This window comes from Calypte anna, chromosome 12 (genome assembly GCF_003957555.1).
Source record: "Calypte anna isolate BGI_N300 chromosome 12, bCalAnn1_v1.p, whole genome shotgun sequence".
Classification (NCBI taxonomy): domain Eukaryota; kingdom Metazoa; phylum Chordata; class Aves; order Apodiformes; family Trochilidae; genus Calypte; species Calypte anna.
In genome coordinates this window covers 2469170-2491817 of record NC_044258.1, presented here as the reverse complement: position 1 = coordinate 2491817, position 22648 = coordinate 2469170, and the positions used below count along the sequence as shown (strand labels likewise).

The 22648-nt window shown below is 44.0% G+C and overlaps 1 protein-coding gene across 1 annotated transcript in view; it reads right to left on the bottom strand.

Moving 5' to 3' along the window:
* The window catches only part of PHF2 (PHD finger protein 2), an 82917-nt gene that overhangs the window by 25619 nt on the left and 34650 nt on the right, over nt 1-22648 (bottom strand). Inside the window, exons 2-6 of the mRNA XM_030458602.1 lie at nt 14898-14983; nt 9805-9919; nt 6877-7037; nt 2457-2598; nt 332-518 (exon numbers count right to left, since the gene is read on the bottom strand). Of these exons, the coding sequence (XP_030314462.1) occupies nt 332-518; nt 2457-2598; nt 6877-7037; nt 9805-9919; nt 14898-14983 (691 nt within the window). The remainder of the gene's footprint in view (nt 1-331; nt 519-2456; nt 2599-6876; nt 7038-9804; nt 9920-14897; nt 14984-22648) is intronic.

Genomic DNA, 22648 nt, shown 5'->3' with positions numbered 1-22648 from the left:
ATACAGCAACAAGTTTACAGTGCCAGATTCCACTGTCCTGCAAAGGAAGGCTGTAAAATCTTCCAGGCCTCAGGTGATGTATGTGCAGAAGGCACTAAACAAATACTAAAATGAAAATACAGTGACAATACACACACAGCTTCTAGAGCCTCAGTGGCTTCCTCAATGACAGCCCCTGGCACTGCTGAGACCATCTGAGCAGTTCTGATGGATACAAAAGGACCGTGGAGGAAGAAAACCTGAGACCTGAATTTTTGAGGGAATTTTAGGATGGTCTTTGCATGCAGATTTATTTTGTTACCAGACAGACCACAAACACAGCATCCCTCACCTTCAGCACGTGGTACCAGGCAGAAGCTCCCCCAGAATCTATGTGGAAGTCGGTGTAGCTGTCCTTGACACAGATCAGGCAGTACTTGGTGACTTTAGGTTTAGCCAGGAGAGCATCATCAGGCCAGTAGTTTTCCACCCAGGACAACTTCTTAACTATATCTGGAGGCTCTACAAAACTGGACATCCTTTACAGAGAGAGTTGAAAACAAACATGCATCCCTTTAACAAGAGGGCACAAGGACCACAAAAAGCAGAGGTGACTCCAGCACTGGCACAGCAACCTGAGGCAGCTCTAGGGCTCTGCTCCTCATTCACAAAACTGAAACTGTTTACAGATATTTAAGGCTTTTTAACTCTGATGACTTAGCAAGGATTCTCTGACTTCCCACAGTAGCAGTATAAAAAATCAAGTATGTGCTGTTTGCATTTTTCCAGTCCCCATCCAGCTCTGTTGGCTCAGTTATCACCAGAGCTGTTATCACAGACACTTTTCCAGCCCTCTTCAGAAGAACAACTGAAACCTGGGCTCTCTTAAACAAATGGTCTGGCAAATCTTAAAAAATTACAAGACAAGCTTAATATTTAAATTATATCAACAATAACATCACTACTTAAAGACTAAATAAGTCCTGATCTGATGCTGTAAATCAGTCTTTTTATTCAGACTGACTAAATGACATTAAAAGCTCAGAAGGAAAAATCTAGTTTGGGCTGATAACATTAATATTTTGAGAATATAAAATGTACAGTATTTATGCACTTCATACAAATTAATACATTTCTTTACGTTGATCATATATTCCTATTGAATATAGGTATTTATATTGCTTATTTGTTATGCTTATATTGAATCTATAATACATGCTATAAATCACAGCTAAGACAATGTAGTGGCATGATTAAAAAGGTATTAAAAGTGTTTTACCCTAGAATGTGTTAGGTTTATATATAAGTAGTCCAAAACTGGGGCTAATATTTGCAGAGGCTGGAGGTTCACTGTTGTATGCTCTGAAATGCCATGTCAGTAAGAGTATTTGCACTTCAAACTAAAATTAAACAGTCCCGTATATCATTTATGCTCACTGTCAAACACTGATAACAATAGCTCTATTTAAAGTGGCAGGGAAAGATGGAACCATGCATTCAATTAAAGTGTCGCTGTCTATGTTAAGAAATAAAATATTTTCTAGTTAATGTCTAAATTAGCAGCATGTGAGTGACAGCTCCAGCAGTCCTGCAGAACAAAAGCCCTCCCGTTATTCTAGGATAATGGCAGAAAGCTAAAAAAATTCTCAACTGGAGATACCAGTAATCTTTGAAGCCTGTAATTACTGGAGATGCTTTCTGCACTACTAAAAGACTAACTACAGGGTTAAAGGTAATGGCTTTAGAAAAAATGAGCTTGTAATTATTCACCAGGCTTCTTTTTTTAAGGTTATTTTAAATCTTCTTACTAAAACGGGATGCTCCCCAAACCAACCACTCTTTATGCTTCTGTTGACACTCATCATAGCACTGCATAGCACTGGCACCTAAAAGAATCTTCTCCTTCTCTGGCACTTCCCTTCTGGCAGTCCCAGGCACCCAGCACAACAAGACTGCTAAAAAGAGCTGCACACATTTCATTATGTCAGGGATGCATCTGCCTCCCTCTGGAATGAAAGCTCTGCTCAGGTGATGAGAGCAGCTACAGAGCAGAAACTTGAACTCTGAGGCATTGGCATCCACTAATTATCCTATGAATAAACCATGGGATGTAAAATCTGAGGAGAGCAGTAGGGTTCCTGTCCCTGAGGAGGGGTGAGAGAGCTGGAACAAGGGCTCTTGTTCCTCTATATCCATTGGGATTCCCATCTCACCAGAAAAGTAACACAGAAAGCTGAAAACCCTTAGGTCTATGCTGTCCCACATAGTGTTATACCCCCCTGGACATCTCTGCCCTTCTTTATTTGCTCTTAATGGTATTGGTCAGCTTGTATCTAAGACCATACCAGGAATATCTCCTTAACCACCAGGACAGGCAGAGAATCGGCTCCTGGAGCATCAGGTCACGTCCTGGTTATAAATCACAAGTACCCAGGTCCCCAGGGCTGGTACCCAGGTCCGCAGAGCTGGGCTCTTACCTCGTGTCTGAGAACTCCAGGTTGGTCACATTCAGAACCCTCTTCCTGTTGGTGCTGTAGTAATAATCCACAAACTCCTTGAGTTTCATCTTGCAGTCTTTCTGCTTGGTGACATCGGTGACATCAACGCTCCTCTCTGGCCCTAAAAATTAATTCAATGAAAAAGAGAGCTTGAAGAGCAGCCTGACTTGCCCCATGTTGTATGCTTGGGGGTGAGCAAACATTTCAGAAAACATCTCAGTCTTTTGATGCTCTGATCTTCTCAACCTTTGTATTTTCCTTGCTGTTTATGCATGTATTCACTATTCACATAAACATTTATGTATAAAAAACATGTATATACATAAAATCTATGTGCACCAAACAAGGCTTTAATATATATAACCATGACATCATTATTTTTGTAGTTTTTATCTTTAAAAGATTAACATTATTTTGAATCTATTAATTACATTATGGATTTTATTTGGGTGGAGAAAATGATATACAAATATTTGTCTTGCCACAGAGTAAGCCCTAGACACCAAACTCCAAAAGTCCAGTAATTGCAGACAGAGTGCAAGAGTGCACAGGGCATCTTGGCAAACTGATTTTCTGAAACTGTAAATTCTTATGCTCAGGTTTTAGTTTTTTCTCATGACATCTAAAATCAAGGAGGAGTTTGGGAGGAAAATTCCCACTTTTATCATGGTATTTCAGGTGTGCTGCAAATAATAATTTTTGTTGTTGTTATTTTAGCCAAAATTACACCCATCAAAAATCCATCCTCTCTCTGCTAGAGTACAGAGTAGAGGCTGCTTATATTTACACATGCTCAAGCAGGGACTTATTAACACAGAGCAGTGAACATTCTGCTCACTTGTAAGTGAGGGCAGTTACCAACATTGTGGAAAGCTCACTGCTATATGTATTATATATATTATATATATGAACATCATTTGTACTTCCATATGCAGCTTTTTTTTTTTTTTTTTCACTGAATGTTTAGGTTGGAAGAGACCTCCAAGCTCATCCAGTCCAACCTTTGACTAAAACCACAGCCAATACTAAACCCTGTCCTTAAGGACCAGGTCCAAATGCCTTTTAAATAACTCCAGGGATGGTGACTTCACCACTGTCCTGGGCCATTCCAATGCCTGACAACCCTCTCAGTGAAAAAAGATTTCCTAACATCCAACCTAACCCTCCCCTGACACAGCTTCCATCCCTTCCCTCTGCTCCTATCCCATCCCTCAGGAGCAGAGCCTCTTTCCCTCCTCTCTCCACCCTCCCTTGATGAAGTAGCACAGAGCCATCAGGTCTCCTCTCACCTCCTCCAGACCAAACACCCCCAGCTCCTCAGATCCTCACAGGATTTGTGCTCCAGGCCCTTCCTCACCTTTGTTGACCTTCCCTGGACATCTCCATCACTTCTCTGTCCCTCCTGTACTGAGGTGCCCAGAGCTGAGCACAGGACTCAGGATGTGTCCTCCCCAGAGCTGAGTACAGAGGGATGGTCATCTCCCCGCTCCTGCTGGCCACTGAGCTGCTAACACAAGCCAGGATGCCAATGGCCTCTTGGCCACCTGCAGACACTGCTGACTCATGTTGAGTTGACTGTCACCCAACACCCTCAGGTCCCTTTCCAACTACAGCTCTCTCACCACACTTCCCCAGCTCTGTAGCTCCCCATGGGGTGGTTCTGACCCAGGTGCCAGACCTGGCACTTGGCCTGGTTAAACCTCACACAATTAACCTTGGCCCATTGGTCCAACCCGTCCAGGTCCCACTGTCAGGCTTCCCTCCCCTCCAGCAGATCCGCACAGCACCCAGTTTGGTGTCATCTGCAGATTTACTGAGGGTGCACTCAGCCAAATCATTAATGAAGAGATTAAAGAGAAAAGGTCCCAGCACTGAACCCTGGGGACACCCTTTGTGACTGCTCACCACCAGATTTAGTTCCAGTCACTAATATTCTTTCAGCCTGACCATCCAGCCAATTTTTTATCCAATGCAGGGTATATTTAATCAAGCCAAGTGCCGTAAGTTTCTGAAGAAGAATGCTGTGAGAGACAGTGTCCAAAGCTTTACTGAAGTCCAGACAGACAATGTCCCCAGCTCTTCCCTCACCCACCAGGGCAGTCAGCTTGTTGTAGAAGGAGATCAGGTCAGTCAGACAGGCCCTGCCTTTCATCACCCCATGCTGACTGATCGCTTGGTTATCTTGGATGTACCAGGTGATGGTATTGAAGATGCCCTGCTCCAGAACCTTTCCTGGCACCCAGGTCAAACTGACAGCTCTATGGTTTCCCCGGATCATCTTTTTGGCCCTTCTTGTAGATGGGTGTTACATTTGCAGTTTCCAATCAACTGGGACATCCCCAGTTTGCCAGGATTGTTGATAAATAATGGAGAGTGGCTTGGTGAGCAGATAATTAAATATTTCCTCTGACAGATCTTGTTGGATATAGATCTCCAGCATTAATACTGACAGTACTATTTCATTAGTGAAACTTATTACTTAGCACGTGAAGAAAATCAGAGCTTTATAACAAGTGCCTAATTCTAAGCACACTCTCTTTGAATCAGAGAATACTCATGGTTTAAAGGACCTTCAAGATCATCGAGTCCAACGAGCAGTCCTACACCACAAATTAATCTAACAAAGAGCCACATCAACCCTTTTTTTAATACCTCCAGGGATGGCAGCCCCATCACCTCCTTAAATAACCTGTTCCAATACTTAATCACTCTTTTATTGAAGAAATTTCTCCTAATATCTAATGTGAACCTCCTCTGATGCAACTTGAACCCTTTGCCTTCCTACCACTCAGCACTGGGGAGCAGAGGCCAATACCCACCTCACTACAGACAATTAGTAAATTAGTTAGTTCGTTAATTACTTAGTTCAAGTAGTTAGAGAGAGCAACACAGTCTCCTCTCAGTCTCCTGTTCTCCATCCTGAATAGCCCCAGCTCCTTCAGCCTCTCTTTTCTGCAAGAAAAGCATCTCTCCAGTCTTTCTACCCTTCAGTTTTCCCTCTGGAGTTTTCCTCTCCCAGCATTTCATTCCCAGCTTCTTTCAAATTAGGAGAGGGGGGAAAAGAATTTCCATGAAATGCCAAAACAGTATTGATGCATTCATCAGTCTCAGCTGTGGTATTTTGTCCTTTGCCAGATACTTCAGACCGTTTCTAACATCCTAGGTCTAATGTAACAAACTACAAAACAGTGAGAGAAATCCCTGCCTGGGGAATCCCATTCAAGCAAAGTAACCCCGTGGAGGTTGAACCAGCACCTATTTGTTCCCTTCACTTTTAAATCTGGTGCCAGCCCCAAATTAAACACCCTGTGCCCTTCCCTCCAGCTTTTCCTTGGCAGTTTTGTTGGCAGGATGGACTATTGCAGCTAGAGGCTCAGAGAAAGCCAGCAGATGCAGAAGGAGAGCCCAGGTCACACAAGAAAATCTGTTAACTGTAGCAGATGGGAAAGAAAAATATGTTTCCTATAGAAGCAATGGGATAGAGAGAACAATAAAATCAGGGGTTGTGAATTCTCCTTTATTCATAGTGTCATCTCACTGCACACAAGCACTGCAAAAGCAATAGGTACAGCCCAGAACACCAGGGATGACAACAGCCTCCATGCAGGGAAGAGGTAAAAGTACAGGAGGAGGCAGTGGTGAGCAGATTGTTTCAGAGTATGAAGGGACCATGGAACACAGACACAGATTGGAGCTGGAGTCACAGCTCCAGCAGGACAATGGCTTGCCAGAAGACTGGATGGAGAAAGAATTGGTCAGAAAGTGACTCAGAGGAGAGACAGAATAAGAGAGGGCAAGGGACAAGATCACACAGGCAAAAAGGGAAAAGGATGCAGAGACAAGACAAGCAACTTGAGGGCACTTCCACAGCTCCTGGTCAAGGCATGTCTTCCAAGGTGGGATGATGTGATGACTTGGGAGAATATCTCTCAGGTAGGGACAGGAGGATGCCAAAATTAAACCAGATGACCAGCAACAGTGAAAATAGCTCTGACTGACAGCAATGTTGAAAAATGTACTGCCTTTGCAGAGGGGGAGTCTCAGTCTAGTAACTCCTTCAATACAAAGAGAAATGGTAGTAATCAATTAAACCCTGGCCTGGAGAAACAATTTTTGGATAACACTGTGTTTATTTTAATGCAGTGTTGTGGAGTACAATGCAGTCTGGCTCAGGCTCACTGTAAGATACAGGTGTTGGTACAAGAAACAAGAGTGAATTAATTGCTAATTACAAGCTAGCACTACCATACCAAACACTGGGGTTGGCATAGCTCAAGACATAGACAATATTTTACAATACATTTTACATTTTTGTATACAAACAATTTAAAAATAATAATAATAAAAAAAGCAGCTGAGCTCCAAGCAGTACAATGTCACCTGCTTGGCAGATACCCACCCACATAGTTTTCAACGTCGCTGACGTAGAAGGTGGGTGCAGGTACAGACAGACCCAGGCCATCCTTCTTGGGGACAAGGATGGGCTCTGCAAAGCCATTTTCTTCCAAATACTCTGTTGTTAGCTGGCTGCCTGGCACTTTCACAACGACATCTTCAGCACTGAAAAAGTAAGCAGAGGTTCAATGGCAAGCTGGGCTTCCACGCTTCTGCACTGCTCTGCCAAAGGGATAAAAGTTGTGAAAAAGTGAATTTAAGCAAACTGAAAAGTATGCAGGGCACACTGCTTCAGTTGTCTAGAATTGATTCCCGTAAGCTTCATGCACCAAATGCTGGAAAGTCCTAAAATAACAGCTTATGGAGCAAGGCCCTTTTCCTGAACTACAGGAACCTGATGATTTAGCAGTGATCAGTGTTAAAGAAATCACTGCTACACGTTCCACTCCAAAGAAGGCAAGATTAAAAACCTAACATCATCTCAAATAAATTGTCCAGGAAACACTTTGCAAATTGTTTTTAAGTAGTCAAATAAATTGCTCAGGAAATATTTTGCAAATCATCCCCAAATCACTGGGAGGGAGGGAGGGAAGGAGTCAAAGGGACAAAGAGAAGGGCAGCTCCATCAGTGCTCAGCTCCTGGCACTGACAGACCTCAAGGGAAATTCAAGTCTGATTTCCAGATTTTTTTCTAGAGTAAAACACTTTGAATTCAGAGTGAAAAGTGACCATCAGTCCCAAAAGCCCCTGTCTAGTCTGTGGTTTGTCTGCCAGGCTCCAAAACCCATCCAGCAGGCTGGAGCCATGGCTGCTGGCAGGGGAAACAGCAAAACTTTGACTTTTTCCCCCCAAAAGCATCACCTCCCCGAGAAGGTAAGGCTAATACATGACTGCCCTCTCCTGCAGCAGCTCTGAACTACAGCTCCTGGGTTTATTTGGCACCACAAGGGGTGGGACAGGGGATGAGACCAGGAGTGGCACCATGCCACTGCCATCCCATGGAGCCCAACCTGCAGCAGAGCCCACACACCCCTTAAATTCGGGGGTCCCACCCCCAGCCTTTGCTGGGGGGGCTCTTCCTTCGACCAGGATGTGCCCAGGATGGGCACTGGGAAGGGGAAGATGTCCACGCATGAAGAGGCATCAGCTCCAGAATCCCAGCTTACTGCTGCATCACCCCAGCACCTCTGCATCAGCAAGGGGTGAAAATTTTATTTAAAATGACTGAAAAGGAGCATTCCTCATTCATGTGAACAGTGGTGCCACACACCATCCTTGTGCAAAGAACAAGGCTGAAGGTTTGAAGGAATTAGAAGCAAACCATGATTTACTGCTAAACCTCTGCACTTACTTTCCAGTGCCCATCTGTATCTCCTGTGCTTCTCCAGCTCTGATTCCCTGCTATTTGTGCCACAGAAATTCACAGAGTTGTAAAGAGAGATCAGTGCCTCAGTACCATAGCATCCAGTAAAGGTTGTGCTAAAATGGAGTCTGGCACCTACACTGAAGTTCCTGAACCATCGATTTAATTATTATTACTACTATTATTACTACTATGATGCTACTTTGGCATTAAACATTCAGCAGCAGAATGACATGAATTGTATTTTTTGCCTTTTTACTCTACTCATTGTTCCTTTTGCTCTGAGCCTCACCAAGGGACTGTGTTATAATTTACTGTCATGTGCTGTGAATCAGCAATGATATTTCTGTCTTTAAACGAGACCCCGTTTTCCCCTTCATCACATTCTGACGAGTGTTGGGTTTTGTTCTGTGAACATCTGCAGATTTTATTCATTTTCTTCAGAGGGGAAAATTTCTCAACAAGATGTTGTTTCACTGATGGCACCAGTGGAAATGTCAGAAGCCTGAGTCTTGCAGTCACTCCTTTTGGCTACAGAAGCTTCATTCTTAGAAGCTTTAGTTTGGCAGAAGGATTTTGTTACATGCAAATGTATGTGGAGAACAAAAAAAAAAAGGGGGGGGGGTGTCCATACTTTTTTTACAGTTTGGGAGTGACAGAGATACCCAATACTTGAGTGCCAACTCAGAGGCCGCCCAAGGTTACTGAAATAATTCTGCCCGGGCCCTAATCCTTTTTTTAAAAAATTGCCTTTGCAACTTCTCAAATTGCTCTTTAAACAAAAAGAAAAATTAAAAAATAGATAAAAATCTAACAAGCCCAAACAAAAATAGCAAGTCAAAACTCTGAGTCCTGAGTTCAGTGAAACACATTTTTAAGTGCTGCAAACACTTTCAGAGGTATTTTCAGCTTTTTTTTCTTAACCAGCCTAAAGCCAATATCTGAAATTAAACATAAAATTAAGTTCTCCATAAAAAAGGAAGAGATTTTGTGTTTATGAAGTACACTTTACCAGTCTCCAAGGATTCTTCTAACACAGTAAGTCGTTAATAATTAAGGATTTATATGGCTAAGCCTACATTAAAGAACCAGAAGAAAATGATCACTCTTACAAATGGCTGTGAAGCAGCCTAATAAAGTGTGGGACATGTCACCTAACAATTAGCACTATTCATTACCCCAAATAAGAGAGCCTTTGTCACGCTAGCAACTGAGGATGTCATTGTTCTTCTTCTCAAGATGGAGACTGACTTCAGCAAAACCATTACTATTTTGGAGAACTAGGTAATTCCCAGTGACCAATTGCTTAGCTTCTTATGCAAGTGAATGCTGCTGGGACCAAACCCATCCTTGTTCCTGTCTCCACAAACACCACAATATCTGGGTCCAGACAAGAGCAGATTTTGATATGGCTGCACAAACATGGAAAGGCAGAGAGCTGGGGACATCTGTGATAAAAAAGCCCTCATTTAAACTGCTCTGTGCTCTAGGAAGCTTCCAGCAAGGATCTCCATCAGCTTCAGAGGAAACCATCTCCAGGGGCTTCCCCACAGAGTCCTGAGCACCCACCTGGGGAAGGTCCTGCTCCGGAGTTCCTTGATGAACACCTGGCTGCCATTCTGTACAGGCTTCACCTCTGTTGGCTGCCCCGTGTCGTGCTTATGCCAATTTCTTTTCTTTTTCACTGAAACAGAACGAATTGGACAGTTTATGTTAAGCAGAAAGTCATTATTGAGACATTTGAAGGGAAGACAAATCATCATTTTGTTTTGTATGTGAGCAGAGAAAGGGAACCCTGTGCTGGGCTGCAAATTTTCATGGTGTTCTCAGTTCACCACCAGACAATTAGACTGTAGCCTGAAGATCTATTACACACTGAGCAGTGTTGGGTTGTAGCATAAGGGAACCAGAGGGATAATTACTGAGCTGCACAGCTACCACAGGCTCTGTGCAAACACAGGCTCTGGACGCTTTGTACTCGCCAGACTACACACTTAATCCTTATCATAAAACTCTTAGAAAGACACTTTTCTGACTTCTCAATGTGCAGTATAGGTCTTTATGAACGTATTTGTCATGAATTGCCTTAGTCTAAAGGTCTGTCCAGCAGTGGCAGATTTGACATCAATTTTGATGGGCTTTGAATTATGCCCTGCACACAGAATGCACATTAAAAGAAAAGGGAAAGAAAGAAAAAGAAAGAAAACAAAAAAAAACGAGAAAAAAAGAAAAAAAAAGAGCTGCAAAGACACCACAAATGCAATTTTTACAACTCCTCTGATTTCTAGGTTTTGAAAGGCAAGGCAAGCTTAGGCCTGAAGCTGATGACAGCCAGCTGAAGGCCCCTTGACTTCCAGAGGGTGACAGACACATAGACCAGTTCATCATGGAAAAAGGGACAGCTGGAATAAGAACAAATCAGTAAGTCAAATGTCAGTGCAGTTCTGCCTTGCCTTGGTGACAGCCAGATAACACAAAGCAAGAAAAACTGGTCCAGCTTTTTCTCTTAGTCAGCACTATCTCTCAGCTGTTCCAACTTCCAGGGTCTGTCTGGACATGTTCATCTGGGCAGTAAATTGCTTTTGTCTCAAATGATACATATCATTTCAAGCCTCTGCTAGTAGAATTTTCGAGTCACAATTTTCTTTTATTTTTGACCCTTCTGTTACACCATGGAACTCAGTATTCTACCCCAAAGTCAAGATCTCAGGTTTTTCTTACTGTTCAAAACAGATAGGAAAGCCCCAAGCTCCACAGTAACTTTGCATGGATGGCACTTTCCTCACTCTTTGCACACCCAGATCCACACATTTTTTCATTAAGAAAGAAATCTGGAGGCCACAGCTACGAGGCATGAGCTTTGGAAAAAAAAATTGTTTTCCCAAACATAACCCTGGAATAACTCAAGTAAAGACATCTCCCAACAAATCCACCCCAGGTTTTGCAGAAAGCATGTTGGTTTTATTAGTTCCATGCAGCTCTCCAGCCTAGCTGGATATATTCATTAAAGCTTCTAGTTCTTTATCTTAATGACTCTCAGGCTTAGTGTATTAATTCAGTGCTCCTGGTAACAAAGGAACCAAGCCCTCCATGAATGCCAACCCTTCCTCCCCTCCTTCCCTTTCCAAAGGCTGCCTCCTCCTCCTCCTCCTCCCCCTCTCAGCACCCCCAAGCCATCACTGGGACACTCCACACCAGTCCCAGTGAATCAGGTGTCACTTGCCACAGGGAAAATGAAAGAGTTTATCATATTAATGTGTTCTTTTATTACACTTTGGACAGCACAAAGCATCGAGAAATAAAAACGGCAAATCAGTGACAAATCGAGACATTCACTGCAACTTTTCAAAAAGCACCAGGCTGCTATTATTTCCCTCAACCACAAACACCAGGAAGCACCCAGCTCCCCATCCACCTCTCCCACCCACCTCTCAGCAGAGGCACAAAGCTGCCTGCACAGTCCCCAGGAGCTGCAATCTCAGGACAGCAGCAGCCTCTCTGCTGTGGTCCCTTACAATGCACCAAACAACCGACATTTGGCCCATTTTCAGCCACCTTTCACCTCTGCCATGAACATCACAGTAAGAATTAAAGGCCCTTTGCCATGTGCAACAAATCCACACTTTGGCCAGAAGGGCCATGTTTTCTCAAATGATTGCAGATTTCTTTTTCTGCACAACTCTCTAATGCAAATCTGAATGTCAGAACCTGCTCCTTTCACAGAAAACCTTCCAGAGGAAAAAGGGAATTTATTTTTATGGTAACTGTATCTCAAAATGAATAATTCTCAACTTCAAAGATATATTTACATTAATTCAAATGCATTTATGAAAAAGGGATACCTAGAAGCACCCTGTTAGTTCTCTATTGATTTATATTAAAGAATATAGCTACTTAAAAACAGCTTAAGCCTAACTGTGGTTTACTTGTATTTATATAAGTTGACTGATTCCAAAGAACTCCTCCTGATTTTCCCTGATGCAAATGAGGAAGAAATCAAATTGAACATTTCAGATCATGTTATGAAAATAAGTCAAGTCTGCCTGAACAAAACACTTGCGTTTTATTTAAATGATGTCAGAAAATTATCTCAAAGAGGAGTCCCTACAAATTTCATTAAACCAGAATGGCTTAAAAAGTCATATAACAGGAAGCAATCTTCTGAAATAGTAGCCACTAAGCCACAATGGTAAAGTGGAAAAACGTAAGAGGAGGAAAATGATTTTAAATTTGACATCTGGAAAACATATATTGTGGGATGCGTGCTCCAGAAATATGCATATATTTTTAAATCCAGACAAGTTGCATAACAGACAACTGGTGTCTGTGTTTCCCTTTGCTAATCTTGTCATAATTAAATCCTACCAGTGAACTATTGGCTCTGGAACAACACTTACTTGTTTATTACAGAACTGATACTGCTAGATAACTACTTTACACATCTAATGGAGCAGTCACAAACAAAGGAAAGTCATCAGCTGGGAGCAGCCCCAGCAGAGCCCAGGGGCTGGGCTGCAGGACACCCAGCACACAGATGCCTGGCAGAAGGAATGCATTAATCCAAGCTGGTCCTGCCTTCATTTAATCACTCTTTTAACTTCCCTGGCCTGTTGTCCTCAGCAAGGAGGGGCTCCAGGATAGATAACAGATTCATTTCTGAAAAGCATCCTCGGTTCTGCGAGGGAGTGGTGAAAATGGACCCGAGGTCTGGCACTCCACCAGTACTCCAGGTAAGGTTATCAACAACTCATGTTTAAATGCTCCCAAAATTTTTATTTTCTACTACTTTGATGATTGGTCTTGTGTGTCATTAATCTTTCTGCAATGCATTTGAAGGGAGGAAACGAGAGGCACTGCAGGATGGCTTCATGGCCTGTATCCCCATCCCTGATAACCTCATACCTTGATAAGAGCAGAACTGGCATCCAGCTGTGCTTTAAGGGTGTAGGCTGAGGGATGTACTGCCAAGTCAAATTTATATTTGGATTAAAAAACCTGAATAGCCAAAAACCTTCTTAAAGCATCAGCATACCGCTGTCAATTCAACTCTCCATCTCTTGACTGCTATGTTAAACTTGTAATCTCTTTATTGAAACTGCCATTTCTTGAATTGTACCATTATGCTCCAGAGTTTTTATAGAATTGATATTTCATTCCTGATTATAGACTTCTGCTGCTTCTGCCTGGTTTTTTTCCCCTCACACTGAAACGTAGGTGCCTTTCATCATTCATAATTCAAAACAAAGTGAAAGAAATAAAAGCATCAGACACATCTCAGCATTACAGAGAAGTCTGAGAGCAGGAATTCTGTGCTGCTGCTTTTATGCTGTGTCAATAACAGCCTTGGAGTATCAGCAGTCAAAGCCCCCTTTTCAACACAACCCATTCTAATACCAAATTGTTCACTTGATGATGATTTGTGGTTATTTGTTTGACCACTTTCCAGTGAGTTTGGCCCAAGCAGGGCACCCACAGATTAGGCAAGCTGATAAAAACCCTCTTGGAAGGCTTTTTCTAAAAGACTTAACAAAATCAGTATGTCCTCATGAGATGTTTTGATTTAAGAGTCAGCCTTTCTAATGCTTGCAGGGAGATTTCTGACAGAGCTGTTAGCAGACCATCTGGGAGATGCTGCAGGTCATTCGGGTCTCCAGTTCACACTTGATTCTGAGAGAGTCAAAGTGGAAAAATTATTCCCATTTTTACCCCCAAAACAAACATTCCAGGCTCCTCCCCTTCCCCACTTGAAATTTTTCAAACTTTAACTTTTAAGGCAGTGTAGAAAGAATTGCTTGTTTTTAAAATTACTGAATTTTAACACAACAGAAGTCAGTTTCCAGCCATCTCTTGTTTTGCACTAGAAAAGAAACACTGCTCCTGGGAGATGAGCACAGTGCTCTTCCTCTGTGTGTTGCTGTAAGGTTACAAAGCACTGAGAACCTCCACATCCTTCTTGCTTATTTACAATAAATGGCTTTCAAGTAAAGCGTTTCATCTTTCACAGGGACTGGTTTCTTTTCTTGTTATTTTTGCATTGTATAAAAGAAAGAAACTGTGAATTAATCTGAGCAAAGGAAACACATCCTACAGTTCTGTCCCAGACAAAACTCCCTACTGTGATCAACTGACACTTGTACTCAGGAGAACTTTTGCCTGTGTAGGAACTGCAAGAACTGGCACCCTCAGAGCATCCTCCAGTTCTGACTGCCACTGAAACTGCTGCAGTTTCATATCCAGGCCAAGCAGAACATACAATCTCTAACTCTTCTCATCCAAGCACCAAAAAAACACCAGATAGTTTCCAAAAACCTTCTGCATTAGAACTAGCTGTTTGTAGGAGTTTTCTAACCCACAGTACTAAGTGCCTGCAAAGCTCTGAATTCTGTGTGAAGAAGGCAAAGATTTCATGGCTGGGAGTGAGGAGGGAAGGTGTCCAGGTAAGGAGCCTCAGGCCAGGCAGGGAGCTGCACCCAAAGCACCCAACCCATTGTTTTCTCTCTCTACCATCTTTGACCTCATGGTTTGAATTCTAATACTTATGACATGTGATACTTAAGTGTGTCCTTTTTTTTAATTAATAAAAAACAAAAGAAAGCTTATTTTGTTTAAATATACAGCATTTGATCTGTAGCTGAGGACCAGCTGTGCACGTATATACTTACAAGTAGACTTTCCATGAGTTTTCTCACAATTTGGACAATGGTAGATGTCAATATCTGGTGCCTCTTCTTCTTCAACACCCACACAGCTGGAATATATGAAGGCAAGTATTACATTAGCCTGAGTCCATCTCCAAACATGCAAGCAATTAATAAAGAATAAACCCCAGCCCCAGGATGCTGTGCATTTGACACTGCTACGCTGACTGCTAACAGCCTCATCAGAGCAAAACCCAAGGTGCTTTCTACAACACCACAATGCAGATTTTTTGCAGCCTGCATTCCTGATGTGGTGCTAAAGAAGGTGTTATTCTGAAGCCTGCTACCAGCTCACCGTGGGCCTCCATTAAAATGTGGCAGAGTCCCTAAGAATAATTTTGCTTTTTCCCAGGGACGCCATTTTGTTTCCACATGGATTCTCCAAGCACCATCCCACATAAACCTCATTAACCAAACATCTTTACCAAGCACGTAGGGACAGCTGTGAGGTGAGATAGACCATAGGCAAGGTGTCTGCAGGCTCCATCTCTAGTAAAATAAATGAAGATGAGGAGGGGAAAAAAAGAGCTCACAGCACTTCTGTCTGCCAAGAAGATGGGCTGTACCACGGCAGCTGCTTAGAACACCCACCAAGATGATTTTCAGATGGCACAACAGATGCAGGAGCCCAGCAGAGCCTGCAGGAATGCCAGGTGAGGGCACCCAATGGCAGAGCACAGGGCTGGGTGGGGAAACCAAACTGCACAAAGCACCCGAGATGAGGAAGCACCAAGCAGGCAGCCAAATAATCATCCTCCAGTATGGCACTGTTCCTGCTGATGGAGGAACAGCAAACAGCATTCTGCTCCTGGTTGCTTGCTCTGAAACAACCCAAGCACATTTCCAGCACAAGAAAGAAGCATTTCAGCTGGATGCTGGGAGACACATCCCTTGTGCCATGACCCCAAGAGAGCCCACCCAGGCATGAGGGTCCATGAGGGGCAACAGAGGTGGCTGCACCCTCAGCACTGCAGAAACAAGGGCAGGGCACACTGCAACAACCTCCCTCATGGGCTTGCTCTGCTTCTGGGCCTGACATCTCTTCTCAGGGCTCTTCCTGCTAACAGGAAACCCTGACTCTTCTGTTTCTGTCTCTCCTGCCAGAAAAAAGGCTTGGACACATACCACTGCCAAGCCACCTTGATGAATGTGGTAGGGAGCTCAAGCTCCTCACATCCTGCTGGCAGGGTGAAGCAATCATCAGTGCAGGAAGAGGAATTCAGAGTTTTCAGCTGACGGTTCTGGCCCACAGGACACAGAGGAGAGGAGGTTTGCTGCTCTCCCACAGGCAAGTCAAGAAGGTGGGTCAGTTCTCAACAGACCTACAGAATCTCTGCAACCATTCTCATTGTGTTCAGGCTCCTCAGGACAGTAACACAGTGCCCAGAACTACAAGTTAGATAAGTAAAGAAATTCATGTGGGTTGTGCACACTGGTAGTGACTAAACATGATGGTCTAGAAGACCAATCATAGAATCATCATAGTTGGGAAGGACCTTCACAATCATCAAGTCCAAGTCTTACACCACTATAACCACTAAATCATCTCCTGAGGCACCAGATCTACCCACTTTTAAAAAACCTGCAGGGATGGTGACTCCACCACCTCCCCAGGCAACCTTTTCCACTCTTTCAGTGAAGAAATTTTTACTGATATCCAACCTGAACCTCCCCTAGTGCAACTTGAGCCCACCCCCCCCTTGTCCTGTCACAGTCACTGGGGAGAAGAGGCCAACCCCCCCCCTTTCAGGGAGTTGTAGAGGACAATAAGGTCTCCCCTCAACATCCTCTTCTTCAGGTTTGGCAGCCCCAGCTCCCTCAGCCTCTCCTCATAAGACCTGAAGGGGTTCTCCAGACCTCCAGGAAGGCCACAAACTCCTGCCAGCCTGGAAGGTGCACAGATAAAGGAAAGACAGCCTGTCCGTACCCACCTCTCTCGTGGTTTTCCAAGCTTTGCATCTCCCTGCTGTTGTGAACCAGGTCCCTGGCTCCAGGGAGCTGTGGTCCCTCTGAGCAGAGGTGTGCAGGGGTGCAGAGGAGCAGACACCAACCACCTGCACATTTAGGGCAGGAGGAGCAATTGTGAACAACACCCTCTGGCCCTCTGTGCTCACCAAGGTGGCTTTGAAACCACCTCTGAATCCCAGGCACACAGCAAATGTATGCACCATGGTTACAAACCACAGATCCACTCACTTCTAGAAAAAAAACATATCAACAAACCCCATGCTGAGTCTGCAGCCAAGCTGTAGAAAGCCAAATTAGCTGAGATATGGAAACAAATCTTCTTTACAACAATAAGATTCTGCCAGAAACCCTGGTGGATATTTTCATCCCGTTGCAGCTGCCAGGGTGCATCCGGGACCCATCTCCCTCCTAACCACAGAGCACAGGGGGCAACCCAAGCCAGGAAACTCTCACTGGTGTGAGTGGAGCCTGTGAACAGCCTGGTAAACAGGACATCATTCCTCAGTTGTGTAAAAGCAACTGCATCTTTGGCTGATGGTTTTCTTTTTCACCAGTTACTTGAAAAAAAAAAAAAAACACCAAAATGATTGGGTGTCCCTGGGCAGCCAGCATGGAAAACTAAAGAGTAAGACTGCAGACAGGAAAAATCATCACAACAATCCAGTTCTCAGAGTCAAGTACGTACAGGCAGTAAAATACCAGATTAAGCAGCAGAAAATTTAAGCAAACCCTGGCAGATTAGAGCAAGCATGAGAGACCGGAGAGGATTCCTCTACCCATAAAGCTGCATCAGCTGATTATGCCACTGGATTCAGCTTGTTAAGCTTAGTAAAGGTATGGATTAGGCTCTATACAAGGGCTTGAAAAGTCTATATTTAGCTAAACTAAGGAGATGAGACCCTTGGGTGCTGTGTAGATTGCTATGGAGAGAGATATGAAAAGCTCCTGCACTGGGCGAAGGCTTCCATGTGGTGGGAGCTATTGTTCTGAGCAAGTAAAAATATTTAACTAGAACAAAATGGAAAAGTAAAAATAACTGACCTCAAATGCAAACATCTCTAAAAGATGCTGTCAACTTTTCCAGCGACATCAAGGCTTTTGACTGAGGTTTGGCCATTTGCAGCTACTGTCCTCACTGCATCTGAGTGCAAACTTCCCCACAGATCTCCCAGCTGAGGTGAGCTTCATCCAAAACACAAACCAGTTCCACAGTTTGTGCCCCTTTTCTGAATGAAAAGAGCCAGGTATTTCCACCAGCAGAACTGCTGGTGAGCTTCTCTGTCAATATGCACATAAAAAGTTGAATTTCCATAGTTAAAGACAGACTGACAGAGACAGCCCCTGGAGAACATTCCTGCCAGAAGAATGAGGGTTTCTTGCCCAGTGTGTTGATCTTCTGTGGCAAGGTTTTGGTGACAGGGCTTTGCCATCAGCTCCACAGCTGTGACTTCCCCTTAGGTGGCTCTGCAGAGCACTTTGTACCTGTGACTGGGAAGATGGGCAGCCTGGGCAGGAGGCAGTGCCCAGTCCTCAAGTGGTCTCCTGCCTAATCTATGGATGTATTTTTTCTGAGAGTGGTTAATTAACAAGAGAATAGAACCAAAGCATTTCTCCAGCTGAAGAAAACCAAGTCATCTTTAGCAGCTGAACAGTTGTCCTGCCCAACGCCCCAAAATTCCACCACAAATGGTGCTTTGTGTCTTACATCTATTTTTCTTTTTCATGAGAACGCTCCACTTGGGTCCTTCCACATTCTTTTTTCAACCACATTTGCCTGAGAGAAACCCAAACAGAAGAGAGACTTGAGCCAAACATTTGACCCCCTGGGGTGATGAAAGGGGCCCTGGGTGTGACCAAGGAGAATGGGGAAAAGTTCCTGGTAGGACTTCTGTGGGATTGCTCAGCTCCACTAATGAGATGCAAATGGAGAGAAGAGGTTCAGCACAGAACTGCAAGGCAGTGCTCACCAAAGGCCAGGCAAGGAGCAGAGGAATGAGGCCAAGCTGGAAGAGCCTTCAGAACAATAGCAGGAGCAGATTTACGAGGAAAATTTCCTCCACTGAAAGAGTGGTGAAGCACTGGAACAGGTCACCCAGGGAAGTGGTGGAGCCACTGTCCCAGGGGGGGTTCCAGAAACAGGCAGACATGGTGCTTTGGGAGAGGATTTGGTGGTTATGAAGGACTGATGGTTGGACTCAATGATCTTGAAGGTCCTTTCCAACCTTGATGACTCTATGATTCTATTTGCTTCATTTGTACCAGCAAAAATCCATTTCCCCCAGCCAGACCCCACTCTGCTGCAGGGGCTCAGACAGCAAGCAGAGAAGTTTTCACCCCCATCTCTCCTGTCTGGACAGCATGGGCACCTCTCATGGGCAGTCTGCACCCAGAGGTGTGTGCAGGTACAATGTGGGTGTCCTCCAGCCAAGTCTTTAGAGATGTTCCCTACTCTCTCCAAGCTTTTTAACTGTGGGACAATTCGATGTTTGGAAGGCCCAAGCACATCCTTCTTGGGAAAAGCATCAGGTTTCCAAAGCAATGAGAAAGAGAAATGGAGAAAGATAAGGAAATGGTGAAAGATAAGGAAGCAAGGGAAGAAACCTCTCCCTGGATGCCTGCAACGCCTCACCCTGACTGTGCTGATGTGCCAGAGCCCTGTGCCAGCAGGGAACCAGGACACAGGGGTGCAGAGGGTAAGATCAGGACAGAGAAGCAGCAGGAAGCACTCCCTGCCCCTCCATCGTGCTCATTCCACCTCTTTGCCCAAATGCAGCAAAGATGGCATGATTACTGTGTACCCAAGAATATCTTCCTGGAATGATTTAGAAGAACTTAATGGTTGATCTCTTAAATGGTATTTAAGTGATTTAACTGGAGCTGAGGCAATGTAAAATTAACTTGATGTTGAGATAAAAGTGAAGCACTACTACTGATGTGTTTGAATTTTACCAAAACTGTTACAAGGGAAAAAAAAATAAAGAAAATCCTTTGGTCTTGCAGCTGTTTAAGCTGATATATCACATATTTTACAGTGATTTAATTGAGAAGTGGTGCAAACAGAAGTATTTGCAGTCAGAGACTATAAATTACATTTTTATTAGAAACTCTGCCCTTTGCCACTATAAAACAAAACTGCTTCTGTGTTCACAATGAAGAGGTGTTTTCAGTGTTCTGACAAATTCAACTAATTGCTTATGCTGGCAACAATAATAAAAGGTGTATAACTTGGAACTGGTTTTATAGCACGAATGTTTACAAGGACTTTGATTTGTCCTCTTCAGTGAGATGACATTTTAAGTAACTTTAGGAGAAAAATTGACCCACATATTGTTCATTCTACCAAAGCCTTGTAATCCCCATTAACAACCAGAAGACAAGTATAGAAAAATATCCAAAAATAAAACAACTAAAAAAAGGGGTATTTGATGGGAAAGGAAGATCTAATAATAAATAAATAAAGCAGGAGAAAGATAAAATCAAATTCCGAAGGCAAATCAAAGCCACATATTTAATTGATCCTTGAGAACACTCTCCAAACGAAGTACTAACTTGAAATACCAGGTGCTCAGACAGAGAACTGGGGCTGTAGGAAAGGTTGTGAGGCAGCAGAGATGGGAATGACAGTAGTTCCCTGGGACTCTCCTGGGGGTGATGCTGCATCCTCACTCTGCTACACAGCCATGGACCACGCTGGCTTCAGATGGGAAGGAGCATCCCCCTCCCTGCTCACCTCCCTGACTACAGGTCCTCATTTCTGGAACAAAGAAAATCCCACCTTTCCAGAGGCTGGAGACAGGTCAGTGCAATTGTACTTTTGTGTGGATGAGGGATGAAGGGGTTTGCCCAGGGTACCAGCCCAACCCCAGGCACAGCTCCAGAGCTCACAGCACTGCCTGACACACCCATGCTCAGATATATTATCCAGAAACTGTAACCAGCAAATAAATCTCTGCAGGAGTTGTTACATTCTGTGTATTTAATGTAAATTCTGGTTTCAACCTTTCCCACTTTACTAGGAGCATACTGAAAGCTGAGGGAATTTTACCACTGCTAATAAACAACACGTCAACTCTTCTTTCACAAAACTGTGTATCTGCTTCTTTCTCCCTGACACAGCCCAAATCCAAATTACTTCTAGTCCCAGCCACAAACCTGGAATATCAGCCCTGCATTAAGTCTCAGAAAGTGATGCTCAGTTTCAGACTTACCACTCCTCCCCTAAGCTGGAGGCAGTGTCTCTGCTCCAGAAGCCAGGGGAGCAGAGGGCTCAGTGTGCTGGGGGTCTGGGAGGGACACACACAGTGCTCAGGACCAGGTCTTGCCTCTCCAGCAGTCAGAAGCTGCTCTATCCCAGCACACAAACTCTGAAGCATCAAAGCCCCTGTTGGGACAGCCAGCACGGTGCAGAAGAAGCACTCGTGACATTATAATAAGTAATAAAGTTCATAATTAGCAATTAACCTGAGCTCACCCCCATCCCTTAACAACTGGTATGATTTCTTGATGTGTCATTTAGCATGTACTGCAAAATGCTCTGCCTGAACAACAAGGTGTCATTTACAAGAACACCCATCCAGTTTCAGAAGCTTCCACCAGCTGAAAAAAACCCTTTGAGTGCTGTGGGAAAACCAGGACTTCCCAGCAGCAGAGACTCAGGCCTCACGTGCTGATGTCAGTGACAGCAGTGACATCCCAGCATCCAGAAAAACAGCAGCCAGTACTGTGGAAACAAGAAGAAATGCTCAGGAAGACCAAAAAATGGGAAAGGAAGCATCAGTTCCAAGAGCAGTGAATTGAGGTGCTCCTTGGGTTTGAGTCCTGTGTGCTGGTTTTCTGGTGGCTGTTGCAGAGTGAGCTCTGAGCTCCTCCATGCTCCCTGCTGTCTAAGGAGATAACAGACAGGCCTCCTCCTAAGCAGAAGGATTTGTCTCATCTAATCAGCCATGTATTTCCACAAAACACACAGGAACTTTTGGGACCTCAAGCCTGCTGTCAGATGTGGTTAAAGCTCAGAAGTCAGCTGGGAGAACAGAAAGACGGGAACAGAAGGACTCACATGTCTGTGTCACTTCAGGAGAAGACCCAAGAGCCAGGAACAGCAGGAAAAAACCCACGTGTGCTGGGTTGGGCACACGTGCAAGCACCCAGCACCATGGAACCTGCTGAATTAGGGCCTGAAGGAGAGATAACCCTGCCTGGACTGGACAGAGGGGACTGCACATGAGCATTTTCAGTGAGCATTTTCAGATATGTTCACCTTGCTGCATTAGAAACCTAAATTCAGAGGGACACAGCTCCTTTCCAAACCAAACTGGATCTGTGTGGTTGCCTTTAGGAGCCCACCAGCTCCAGCAACAGGCAAACATAGAGGGAAAGAAGAGCTGCACTCTGCATTGGGTTGTTGTGACTGTCCTTAAGCTCAGCTGAATGGGGTAACTTCTTTGACTCAGTTTCTCCACCTGTAAAGCAGTGACATTAATACCTCCTCAACAGCCTTGGCGGTTCTGTGGTATAATTAACAATGAGTGGCTCAGTGTTTTGGAGATGACAATCCCAGTGCACGTGCTGCCTGTGCTGCTGACACACAGAGCTTTTGCTTTATAGGTTTGTCTCTACTGCCTTTAAATTCTCTTGTGAAAATTCACAAATAAATATTTTCCTTGTGACATTAACTTTTCCTTCCCAAATCCACATATTTTCATTGGTACTTTGTTAAACTCTAATTTACATTCAGGTTTCTGGACTGG